The sequence below is a fragment of the Alosa pseudoharengus genome, unplaced genomic scaffold (assembly GCF_046254945.1).
Source record: "Alosa pseudoharengus isolate Yale_2024_CS ecotype anadromous, Long Island Sound unplaced genomic scaffold, YU_APseudo_1.1 YU_APseudo_1.1_scf_18, whole genome shotgun sequence".
Lineage (NCBI taxonomy): Eukaryota > Metazoa > Chordata > Actinopteri > Clupeiformes > Clupeidae > Alosa > Alosa pseudoharengus.
In genome coordinates this window covers 12,495,157-12,507,656 of record NW_027468650.1, presented here as the reverse complement: position 1 = coordinate 12,507,656, position 12,500 = coordinate 12,495,157, and the positions used below count along the sequence as shown (strand labels likewise).

The following is a 12,500-nucleotide window of genomic DNA, read 5'->3' as shown; positions in this document are numbered from 1 at the left end:
TATAAACATAAACATGACCCTGCTGACTTTCTCACCCATGCACTCTCTTTCTCTGTCTCTTTCTCTCTCCTTTCCTCTGTGCTCTCCCTTAGGCTTTCCTCTCTCTCTCTCTCTCTCTCTCTATTTTTCTCTCATTCTCTTTCTCTTTCAGAAGGTCAGATCATGAAGAATATACACCCACACTGCATCTGCAGAGAAGCATCGGCTTGTGAAACTCAAAGAGAATCTGATTATTGAAATATATTTTGTTTACTGCATTAAAATGCATGTCTGCAGCGGAGTGCAACCGATTTAAAAGATTTAAAGGAGATTCATTAAAGATGATATCATATCAAATGTGGAATAAAAGTCTCCAACAGATCATTAATCTTACAGTATCTAGACCACGGCACTGTTTGCCTCAACAACAACAACAACAACAAAAAAAGATGAAAGAAAAATAGAAACTTTACTTTAAGTAAAGCTGCACGGAAAGACAAAAAGAAAAATGGAGAGAGAATGATAGAGAAAAGGAGAGAGAATGATAGAGAAAAAGAGAGAGGGATAGAGAAATGTAGAGAGAATGATATAGACATGGAGAGAATGATAGCTCTAGTGAGGCTATGATATGATGAGAAGAGAGGGGAGGAGGAGGAAAGCAGATATTTGCATGCAGCCCCCCTTCCCCCAACACACACACACACACACACACACACACACACACCCACGCATGCACGCACGCACGCACGCACACACGCACGCACGCACGCACGCACGCACACACACAGACAACCCCCCCCCCCCCCACACACACACACAGACACACACACACACAAACAAACACAAACACACACACACACACACACACACATACACACACACACACACACCCACGCATGCACGCACGCACGCACGCACGCACGCACGCACACACACAGACAACCCCCCCCCCCCACACACACACACAGACACACACACACACAAACACACACAAACACACACACACACACGCACATACACACACACACACACACACACACACACACACACACACACACACGCACGCACACACCCTTCCCGGCCCCTCTCCTCCCCTTTGTGCCACCCCTACCCCTTTGTTTGTTGATGAGGGACGCTTCTCATTTCATCATTCTCATGAGCGTAAGCGAGCCGCTAGGAGTCTGACGAGAGACAACTCATCTCAAATGGATCCAATTAAACGCAGTCACGGGACCAGGTCCTGCCTCGGCCTGCCAGCCTGGCGGAAGTACATTAACCAACCCCCAGAAAAATAGGCCATGTCAAAACCTAATCAGATCCTATAATTGGCGCTGGAGAAAAGAGAAGATGAGCCGACTCGCTTTCATCCCGCGACCCTATTTCAGTGATTTATGGCCATTGTGGTAGGTTGAATCATTTTTCTTTCATTACCTGCTGAATGAGATGGTTAGGATGATTGTCGTTTTTACTTTTTCTTGTCTGTTAAAGGATGGGCTGAGGATCAGAAACCCGTAACGATGGGTGGCATGTTTCTTTACACAAGGCCTGTCAGGTGAAAATGTACATGGTGGTTGGAGGGGGATTTACAATGTGTTATAGGAGCTGATTTAATTAACACCACTACTCTCTATGTCCATCAGAAGTGTGTGTGTGTGTGTGTGTGTATGTGTGTGTGTGTGTGTGTGTGTGTGTGTGTGTGTGTGTGTGTGTGTGTGTGTGTGTGGCAGATAATGACTCTCCCTCCAGATTCTTGTATCAGACAAGGACACACTCTCTTACTTCTACACAGCTCTCTATGTTTCTCATTCAGTTATGCACACACATGGTTCCTGCTTGCTCTCCATAGAGTTCACTCTAAAGGAGAAGGGCAACGTTACCACCTCAAATGGCATGAATCTTTCAAAAGAAATTATACTCCAAATAAAAGAAACTATAATTCCAAATAAAAGGTTTGGTGTTCACTGGATGACCAACGACTAGTAATGGACTCTTAGTTACACTGTCTCATTGTCACAAGGCAATGTACAGTCTACAGTCATTAGGGCCTGTGTCACTTTTGTTACGTTTGTGCCTCTTGTCCACACTAATCTGGTGTTTTTGAGCTTCTGAAACAGAACAATCTGAAAATGCTGTCGGCCCTGTATTCATTTGAGAATGCTTCAACTCTCTCTCTGTCCCTCTAGGTGTTCCATGTGGACAAGATACGGAAATTGAAAAAAAACGTGCTGTGTGGAGAGTGAACATATTTAAAACGAAATGAACATGGATGTAGTCTTAGTTTCATAGTCAGACACTATTGTGGCGTGCCAGAAGACCTCTTCGGAAATGTCTACTTTCCTAATGTTGCTAACTCCAAAGAATGGCGCCATGCTCCAGATTGCATGGTAAACCCCATCTAATCATCTCACATTAGGGTAATACTGGTGACATATTGGCATTCATTCGAGCTGCCAATCAAAACTGTTGGAGGAGATGCCGCTGCTCATCACATACACACCCACACACCCAGACACACACACACACACACACACATGCCACAGGGCCTCAGTGGGGACACTGAGTCTGATTGGCCGCTCAAGGACACCTGGGTGCCGGAGGTTGAATCGATTGAATCGTGTTGTCACAGCAACGGCAGACCAGGTGAGAGAAGCAGCTTCTCTGGTTCACCTGCGATCGTGTCTGGCGCTCCTCACCACGGTGACAGGAGGTGGTGTCCGGACGCTTGCTGCTCGCTCTGAAGTGCGACCCGGGAAGATAAACGCAGAGACAGGCAGACACGGCACAGAGGGGCACAAATCACAGGACGACTCCACTCCTCACACACTCTCTTTCCCTCTCCCTATGATCCTCTCTCCCTCTCTCTTTCCCTCTCCCTATGATCCTCTCTCCATCTCTCTTTCCCTCTCCCTCTGTTCATCTCCCTCTCTTTTCCTCTCTCCCTTCCTTTCTTCCTTCCGCTCTGTCTATCCCCCTTGCCCCCCCTGAGTTCCTCTGACTCTCTATCCCACTCTCTCTCATTCAGTACCTCTCTCCCCCACTTACCCTCTCTCTTCCCTCCTTTCATACATGTACACACACACAAACACACACACACACACACACACACACACACACACACACACACACACACATTCTGTTTCATCCTGTTTCTCATTTTCAGGTACTCTCCTGCTTCTCATTTCAGGTACACTACTACTCCCTCTCTCCCCCTATTTTCTCTCTCTCTCTCTCTCTCTCTAATCTCTCCCTCTCTTTTACTCAGTCTCTCTCTTTCTCTCTCTCTCTTCCCCTCCATCTCTCTCTACACCTCTCATCTCTTCCTCTCTGTCAATCTCTTTGAAGTAGCACAGCGTGCATGTGGTGGAATAACGGCCCATTAGAGTGTATCAGCCTCCCAATGCATGCGGCCCACAGAGTGTGTGCGTGTGTCAGAGATTGTCTGCAAGGATGTGTGTGTGTGTGTGTGTGTGTGTGTGTCTCTCTTTCTCTGTGTGTGTGTGTGTGTGTGTGTGAGTGCATGCATGCATGGCAGTCTGTGCGTAACTTTGTGTGTGTGTGTGTATGTTTTTTAGAGAGAGACTGTTTCCATCTAAGACCACTAGCTGTTTTCACTTGCTGGTGTGAAGAGGATTGAACATTGAATGAAAGCACAACAACTGTTCACACACACAGACACACACACACAGACACACACACACACACACACACACACACACACACACACACCTCTCAGGGGTCATGTGATGCAGATAGTGTCTCATTGAAGCAGTACCTGATGTGATGAAATTACCCAGCCTGCTGATAAAGCAGCTCCTCACTGTTACCTCAGAGACTCATCCAAAGCCCCCCCCCCCCTTCCCACACACACACACACACATTCTCCACAGGCCTGGAGTGAAATAAGGACAGGCCTGTTGCCAAATGACAAACCGCTCTGGCGTCCACGCAACCTCCCGCTAAGTGAGCTCACAGTGTCCACACACACGGTTGGTTGGCGAGATGCTGAAGAGAGGCTAGCAGGGGCTAGCACAGGCTTCAGAGGGAGGGAGAGCACGGTGCAAGCCGTGGCCTACTGGTTAGCGCTTCGGACTTGTAACCGGAGGGTTGCTGGTTCGAACACCGACCAGTAGGAACGGCTGAAGTGCCCTTGAACAGGTGACCTAACCCCTCACTGCTCCCCGAGCACCGCTGTTGTAGCAGGCAGCTCACTGCGTCGGGATTAGTGTGTGCTTCACTGTGTGCTGAGTGTGTTTCACTAATTCACGGATTGGGATAAATGCAGAGACCAAATTTCCCTCACGAGATCAAAAGAGTATATATACTTACTATACAATGCAGCGCTTAGCTTAGCCACGCTGCAGTGCAACACAGTCACAAACATGTGCCTCATGCGTGCCACCATACATGGGCAGGAGTGAAATCCAGCCTTACACAGCTGAGTAACATGAAGAATGAGGGGGTCGTCATCACCTACACTTTTCTATATGGACAACAATTAGAAAGGAGAGGGGGGAATCAAGGCTTCAGCATACAGTACACAGCACATGTTTGTTTAGGGCTTTTTACCTTTATTTTTTTTATTTTTTATGAGACAGCCAAAAGATGGACAGTAGGTGAGTGGGGAGAGAGATGGGAGTTGAATCGGGAAGTGACCCGGGCCGGACTCGAACCAGGTTCCCCGTGGGCACTTGGGCCCAATTGTGGTACGGACGCTGTAGCCAGGTGGGCCACAGCGCCCCGCGTCAGTGAAGATTCTGACCACAGCCGGACTCAAAGGACACAGTGGAGACATTGAGAGAGCGCTGGGGTGCATTTCCCAAAACCATAGTTGCTAACCTGTTAGTTGGTTGGCAATGGGAAATTGCATTACAACCAACAAAGTTGCTAACTTTGGAGCTAGGAGAGGAGCTAGGACAGGCTAGTGGAGGCTCTCCACACACACCTCTGACCCTATGGATGCTGTGGTACACAATGGTCCACTGACACACTGCCCACATATGACCACTATTCAGCAGAAGCACAATGACGGACCACTAGCCAACATGCTGCAAATATGTTAGGCTGGTGCTAGTAGATCCTGTTATAAGACACCAGAACAGTTCATGTCCAGTGAATTTAGACTATTTAATGTTATTGCAATTTATTGGTCGTATAATGTCACATAAAATCCTAAGAACTCGTCACGAGCCATTTGTCACATTACATCAGGTAAATTCATGATGACTTGACAGGATGATATGGCTTCTGTCAAAACATGTTAATTACTTTGCTTTATGAGCGGTTTCAGATGTCTAAATGCTTTGCCATTGCATGACAGGGACTGATAAGGTACACTATGCCCAAGTCATGCTAATTTCAGTTACACAGCATTTTTGTTACTGACAAAAATATATATTATTTTATGACAGTGGCCTGCTCCACAAATAAAAGAGACTGTTTAAGTTTGAGGAGATCATTTAGATCAAAGCGAGCTAATTCACTGCACCCTTATAAATTCCGCATTGTGTCTTGAGCTCATCCAGCTTTAATCTGATCTGAGTGCAGACATACAGGGCCATCCTTGATAATGAAGATGAGCGAAAGCTTTCATCTGCTGTGGGCAGAGAGAGAGAGAGAGAGAGAGAGAATGAGAATAACAGAAAGGGAAAAAAGTGAGAGAGAGAGAGAGAGAGAAGCACAGTGCAGAATGGTGAATGAGTGCCTGGATAGAGAGATGCCAGGTTTTCCTGGACGACCGCATCCTATTTTTAGTGTTTGTGTGAAATACGCAGCAGACGTTCAAAAAGCCAGATTGCTTGTGCCTTCAGGCTCACTCTGTGCGTAAATGTGTGTGAGTGTGTGAGTGAGTGTGTGTGTGAGTGTGTGAGTGAGTGTGTGTGTGAGAGTGTGTATGTGTGTGTGTGTGTGTGTGTGTGTGTGTGTGTCTGGGGTAAAACAGACTCAGAATGGCCCTGCTGTGATCCTCAGAGGAGCTTACATATTCATCGCCACTCTGTCCAGAAGCTTTCCAACGGCTCCATCTGCCTACACGCTCACTAACTCCTACTCCTCTTATCCTATCTCTCTATCTCTCTATCTCTCTCTCTTATTACTCCTCTTTTACTCCCTCTTTCCCCCTCTCTCTCTCTTGCGCACACACACACACACACACACACACACACACACACACACACACATACACACGCACACACACACACACATACACACACACAGATGCACACTGTGACACTTTGCTACTTTCAATTACTCAGTAGCCTCACACCCTCATTGTCTGTCTGTCATTTGTCTGTCATTGCTTAGAAACTCCTTTTTATGTCTATCTCTTCATATTCTCTCTCTCACTCTCTCTCTCTCTCTCTCTCACTCACTCACTCACTCACACACACACACACACACACACACACACACACACACACACACACATACACACACACACACACACACACACACACACACACACAGAGATGCACACTGTGGGATGACACTTTGCTACTTTCAATTACCCAGTAGCCTCACACCCTCATTGTCTGTCTGTCATTTGTGTAGAAACTCCTTTTTATGTCTATCTCTTCATAGCTTATTCTCACTCACTCACTCACTCACACACTCACTCACTCACTCACTCACTCACTCACTCACTCACACACACACACACACACACACACACACACACACACACACACACACACACACACACACACACACACACACACACACACACACACACACTGACTTTGTGTGACACGCTGACTTTGACACACACACATTTTAAAAGCCACATTTCTGAAACATCTCTGAAGTATTCCCATGGTTACCCTACCACTACCAATTAAAGAGGTCTTTTTATTCTCCCGAAAGAGAAAAAGAGTAGAGAAAAGATCAAGGAGATGACTGGAGAGGTTAGATGACTTTCCTTCAAGAGAAGAACAGATGAGGGTTGAGCAGTCAGAACAGGGAGGGGAGAGAGGAGGACAGGAGAGTATCAGCAGGACACAGTAAAAGAAAACAGTAGCCTGCGTGAATACAGACCAATTTGGGAGCACATTTGCTTCACAGATTCATCTGCCCTCCCTCACCGTGATTTCCCAAATCAGCAAAAACCCAGGAACCAATCACAACCACTTATCCTGCATGGGAGCAGGTTATACACTCTACTCTACTTTACACGATGACGGAGGATTAGTTGGGGTTAGCCCTATGTTCCCACAGCCCAATGGTTCCACAGCCCTATGTTTCCACATGTCTACGTTAGGGTTAGGGTTAGGTTAGGTTAGTGTTAGTGTTAGTGTTAGGGTCTGGGAACATGTGTGGGACCATAGGCACGCTTCTGGATAGTTAATAGTACTGTTGAACACAACCAATGGCTGCCTCCTTTTTTGTATTTTCTACCCGTGTTTATGTTCTTTTCTGGCTACCAGATATTACAGAAATGTTTTCCACTAGTTTAGCCTACCAAGAATATAATCTTTTGATCTCACGTCTTGACTCTTGCAGATAGGCTACTACTCCCCACAGTGGGAGGGGGAACTTTTGATACATTTTTGAAAATAAATCGGTATCAGCCAATAGGGAAGCTGCCAGAAGCAACAAGCAACAACTCCTTAGTGCTGCTAAGTGAGTCACGATTAGCAATGAATGCACTTAATGCAGAATCAGCACAGAAAGCATTCATTTATTTATTTGTTTACTTACTTATTTATTTGTTTATTTATTTATTTATTTATTTATTTATTTGTTTACTTATTTATTTATTTATTTATTTATTTACTTATTTATTTATTTTTCTGGGTCCTACTCCAGACCCGGTGCAGTTGCGCACGTTGCTACCCCTCCAGAACCGGCCCTGGCTGAGGGTGTCAGTATTAAACAGCCCAGACGTGCCATTTACTTTGGAATCGAGTAAACAACTGCTTCTAAAAACGTTCGTTCACCAGCCAGCCTCAAAGAACAGGGGAGGTAGAAATGGATGAGGAAACAGGCAAAGCAAAGCTGAACAGGGAAGAAAGGAGGAAGAAAGGAGAAAGAGGAGAGAAGAAAGGAGAAAGAGGAGGGAAAAGAGAGGAGAGAAGAAAGGAGAAAGAGGAGGGAAAAGAGAGGAGAGGTAAAGCAGAGAGGTGGATTGAGGAAAAGCAGGATTGGCTGTATCCTGCTGTATCCTTTCATCCGTAACAGTGGGAGTGGGGGGGCTGCCAGATCACTGCTATCACTGCACAGTGGCATTATCAAACGGCCATCTGACCTCCTTAATGAGTCGTTAGTGCGTGTGAGAGAGAGAGAGAATGTGTGTGTGTGTATGTGTGTGTGTGTGTGTGTGTGTGTGTGTGCTTGTGTGTTTGATTGTGTGTGTGAGTGTGTGTGTGCTTGTGCGTTTGAGTGTGTCTGTGTGTGTGTGTGTGTGTGTGTGTGTGTGTGTGTGTGTGTGTGTGTGTGTGTGTGTGTGGAAGTGGAGGGTGGGGTTAGGAGATAATGATAAGAAACCTGTGATGGAGGCATTAGCTTTCTGTTCAGCATTCTGCTCTCAGCGCAGTCACTGTCAAACACACAGAGACTGTCTACAATATCTCCAGCACAAATAATCTCACACACACACACACACACACACACACACACACACACACACACACACACACACACACACACATGCGCACACACACACACATTAGCAAATGGAACACACACACACACACACATTAGCAAATGGAAGCATCATAACAACATTCTGACACTTATCATACTAGTATCCACAAACACATCTGCTCATAAACGCTGTTTGAGCAATTCATTCGGTTCACTAATATGAAAGCTGGTTTTACCTACATTTACCAACAAATTTTACATCAACCAGAAAAGTGGATCTCATCTGGGGACATCAGTACACCAGTGGAGCACCAGGTGTGAACGCTAGCTATCCTATCTAAAGCCAAGACGTAAACAGCATTGATAGCTACAGATTGATACAAATTCTCCTTGAAGAAATGGGTCCCTAATATATAAAGTATAATATAATCAATTACATTTTTAAAATGCTAAAATTTCTGCTAAAACAAAATAGTGTCTAAACAGGTGTGTGGAAATTGGGTATGTTTTTTTTTGCTCTCCAAGCAAAGCTGCAAACAAATCCATCTAGCGTTGCTTCCTATCTTTGCAGAAACCGCTTAATCTAATCTATCTAGCACTCATCATTAATGGCAGACAGAGTGAAAAACAAGCAAATAAACAAAAACAGACAACAACTCAAACAGTGTGACTTTCTGTGTTCTCGTCCTTAGTTTGAGTTGTTGCAACAATGGTAAATAAAATATGCAGTCCACTGATTAAGGCCCAAACACACACACACACACACACACACACACACACACACACACACACACACACACACACACACACACACACACACACACACACACACACACGCTTACCGATTTCAACGGCGGACACGGTGATGTTGTGCAGGGGTGTGTCCTCTCGGTCCAGGATGTACGTGGTCCGGATGAGGCCGGTGTCCGGCTCTATGATGAAACTGGCATCCTCATTCAGACTGGGCTCCATGAAATACCTGTTCAAGTAACACACACACACACACACACAAACACACACACACACACACACACACACACACACACACACACACACACACACACACACACACACACACACACACCAATTCATGAGATAGCAGATTTTTTTTTTTCTATTTACATTCACAGGTTGGTACAAGTTCCATAGTAAAATAGATCACATCACAACCACATAGCATCATGTAATACTAATTCCCTAATCATACCCTTGCAGGCAGTCACAGCACAGAATATAACATATTAGAAATATGAGTGACATAAGTATCAATTGCTGCTCAGGGACAACAGATGGAAAAAGGCTTTGGGCTATAATCTGTCTCAGTCAAATACTGTGCATTTGTCTCAATAAAACAAACAAACAAAACATAACAAACAAATGCATAAACAATTGTTGATCTTGGCATCAGTGGAATAAGTTTGTCGAGTTGAGCAATGGCAGATGGGACCCAAAAGAGAGTGAGACAGCTGATGAGAGGAATGTGCCTCTGTCTCACTCTCTCATTCCTCTCATGTGCTGTCTCACTCTCTCATTCCTCTCATGTGCTGTCTCACTCTCTCATTCCTCTCATGTGCTGTCTCACTCTCATTCCTCTCATGTGCTGTCTCACTCTCTCATTCCTCTCATGTGCTGTCTCACTCTCTCATTCCTCTCATCATGGGTGAGAGTGAGACAGCAGGTGAGAGGAATGAGAGTGAGACAGCAGGTGAGAGGAATGAGAGTGAGACAGCAGGTGAGAGGAATGAGAGGAGGAGGAGGAGGAGGAGGAGGAGGAGGAGGAGGAGGGGAAACACTATAGAGACTGTGCATATGGCATACACTTATGTCACGTGAGTGCCATTTTGAAAATTTTTCTGCGCGAAAAGGAAGCTTTGGTGGTAGACCTGTTGTCACGCTACATTCACTTACAGTGTCACTTACAGTTTGAGCTGCTTTGATAACGATCCTGATGACTTGGACGAAAACCCTTGAGTCTTTACCATTAATGTTAACAATGATAGATGTCCAAAAGAGGGCTAATAAAGAAAATGGCATCCTGAGATAAGTATAAAAGGCTATATTAATAAGATAGAGGGCTGCACCACCACCCACATGGAAGGTAAGAGAACAATTGGTGTGTTATCTCAGCAAAATGTCAATTTTTTGGGGATCCATTGCCAATGGATGTCTGCGTCTCTTGGGAAATGATGAAAAAATAGTTCTTAGTTCCTCCGCTATAAGTAAAAAATACTCAGCAGTAAGCTATTACTCCATTCATTCACAGCAACTTTCCGAACTTTCTACAACCAAAGCCTCGTTGTCATGCAGAACATATCGAAAATGGTGAGCGTGTGATATAAGTGTGTAGAGACAGAGGAGTGCAGAGGTTAGGAGGAAGAGATGGTGGAGGAAGAGGAAGAGGAGGAGAAGATAGATGCTGTGGAGATTGTGCTAATGACACACACTATAGAGAAAGAGGAGGAAAAGAGCAGAGTGGAGAGGAGGAGGAGGTGGAGAGAGAAGAGAGGGAAGAGAGAAGAAGAGGAGTGTGTAATCAGTGATGAGAGTTGGAGGACAGATGCACCAGGAAGGGGAGTTGAGAATGAGATGACGGAGACTGGAGAGAATCCACACAGTCCATGAGTGAAGCCTCATCTCATCTCATCTTATCTCGGCAGCTCTCCGAGGAAATGAGATGTGCATTCAGAATGCATGAAATATTCAACAGCATTAACATTTGTTATGCTAACAGCGATATTTACAAGGAATAATATGTTTTGTGGAGGATGATCATTTGGCAGTGTCTATAATGTGCAGCATTTTTTAAAAAGCTATGACAAGTACACTAGTTAATGAATGATGTATGGCGAGAATAGCATGTTCATAAATTATTGTTCCTTGCTGAGAATTCCAGAGCATCTCCGACTAAAGATTTAATGCACATTTTTCACTCTCATTGAAGGTCCCTAATGCTTATGTGGCGTTGCTTAGTATGCTGTTAGGTAGTGTGCAGTGATGCCAGTAACGCGTTACTTAGTAATGCGTTAGTCTATTTTTACCACTTTTTTCAGTAACGAGTAATCTAACGCGCTACTATTTACAAACCAGTAATCAGATTAAAGTTACTTATCTAAGTTACTGTGCGTTACTATTTTTGTCATGTTCCTTAATAAAAAGATATATTCTTTGCTTTCTTCTTGTCTTGGGTATTAATGTCATGTAGAGGCTATGCTCACGTTTTCAGCATGAGGACAATTCACGACACAGCGACACAAACGTAAACAACAATGGAGGGAGAGAGAGAGATGCACATTTCATCAGTGATTACTTTGAGTTTGTGTCAGTTAAACATGACAACATTAAGGTACATTGTACATTCTGTGCTGGCGACAAAGTGCTGTCTAGCTAGACATCCCAAGTCTCCCGAAGTTTTGGGAGTCTCCCACATATTGATAGCGGCTTCCTGACGCCCGCAAATTACATAAAATCTCCCGGAACCTAGAGCGAACAAGAGCACGCAAGCCAGACCGGACTTCAAATCAAAGATTCTAGAATCTTTGCTTCAAATCGCGTGTGCATAGCTTAATGCGCACACAACGGAGAGGGAGAGAGAGAGGAGGGGTGCGTTTGTGCCTGAAGCGCATCCAAGACAGAGAGCATCCTGGTCTGTTTTGCTAAATCAACCAATCCGTTTTCAGTGTAAGTGCTTATATCTCTTTTCTCCCAAACATAATTAATCAGTTCAGTGTATCTAGGAACAGAAGTGTCATGGCAGCGTCAGTGCCCCTCAAAAAGGAAGATTTAAGACCCATTTCACATCAGACTACACAAAAGTGTACCCAATTGTCTCAAAAGATTAAAACATAATGATAATCTTGCACACTGCACTGTTTGTAACAGCAACTTTAGCATTGCTCACGGCGGGTTAAATGATTGCAAAAGACTTGTTGAGGTGAGTTTAACAA

The 12,500-nt window shown here is 44.8% G+C and overlaps 1 protein-coding gene across 5 annotated transcripts in view; it reads right to left on the bottom strand.

Annotated features, from left to right (window-relative positions):
• Nucleotides 1-12,500, bottom strand: part of LOC143130944 (cadherin-18-like) — a 123,092-nt gene that overhangs the window by 33,583 nt on the left and 77,009 nt on the right. For all 5 annotated transcript variants that reach the window (XM_076290252.1, XM_076290250.1, XM_076290249.1 and 2 more), the window contains exon 8: nucleotides 9,399-9,535. In XM_076290252.1, the coding sequence (XP_076146367.1) occupies nucleotides 9,399-9,535 (137 nt within the window). The remainder of the gene's footprint in view (nucleotides 1-9,398; nucleotides 9,536-12,500) is intronic.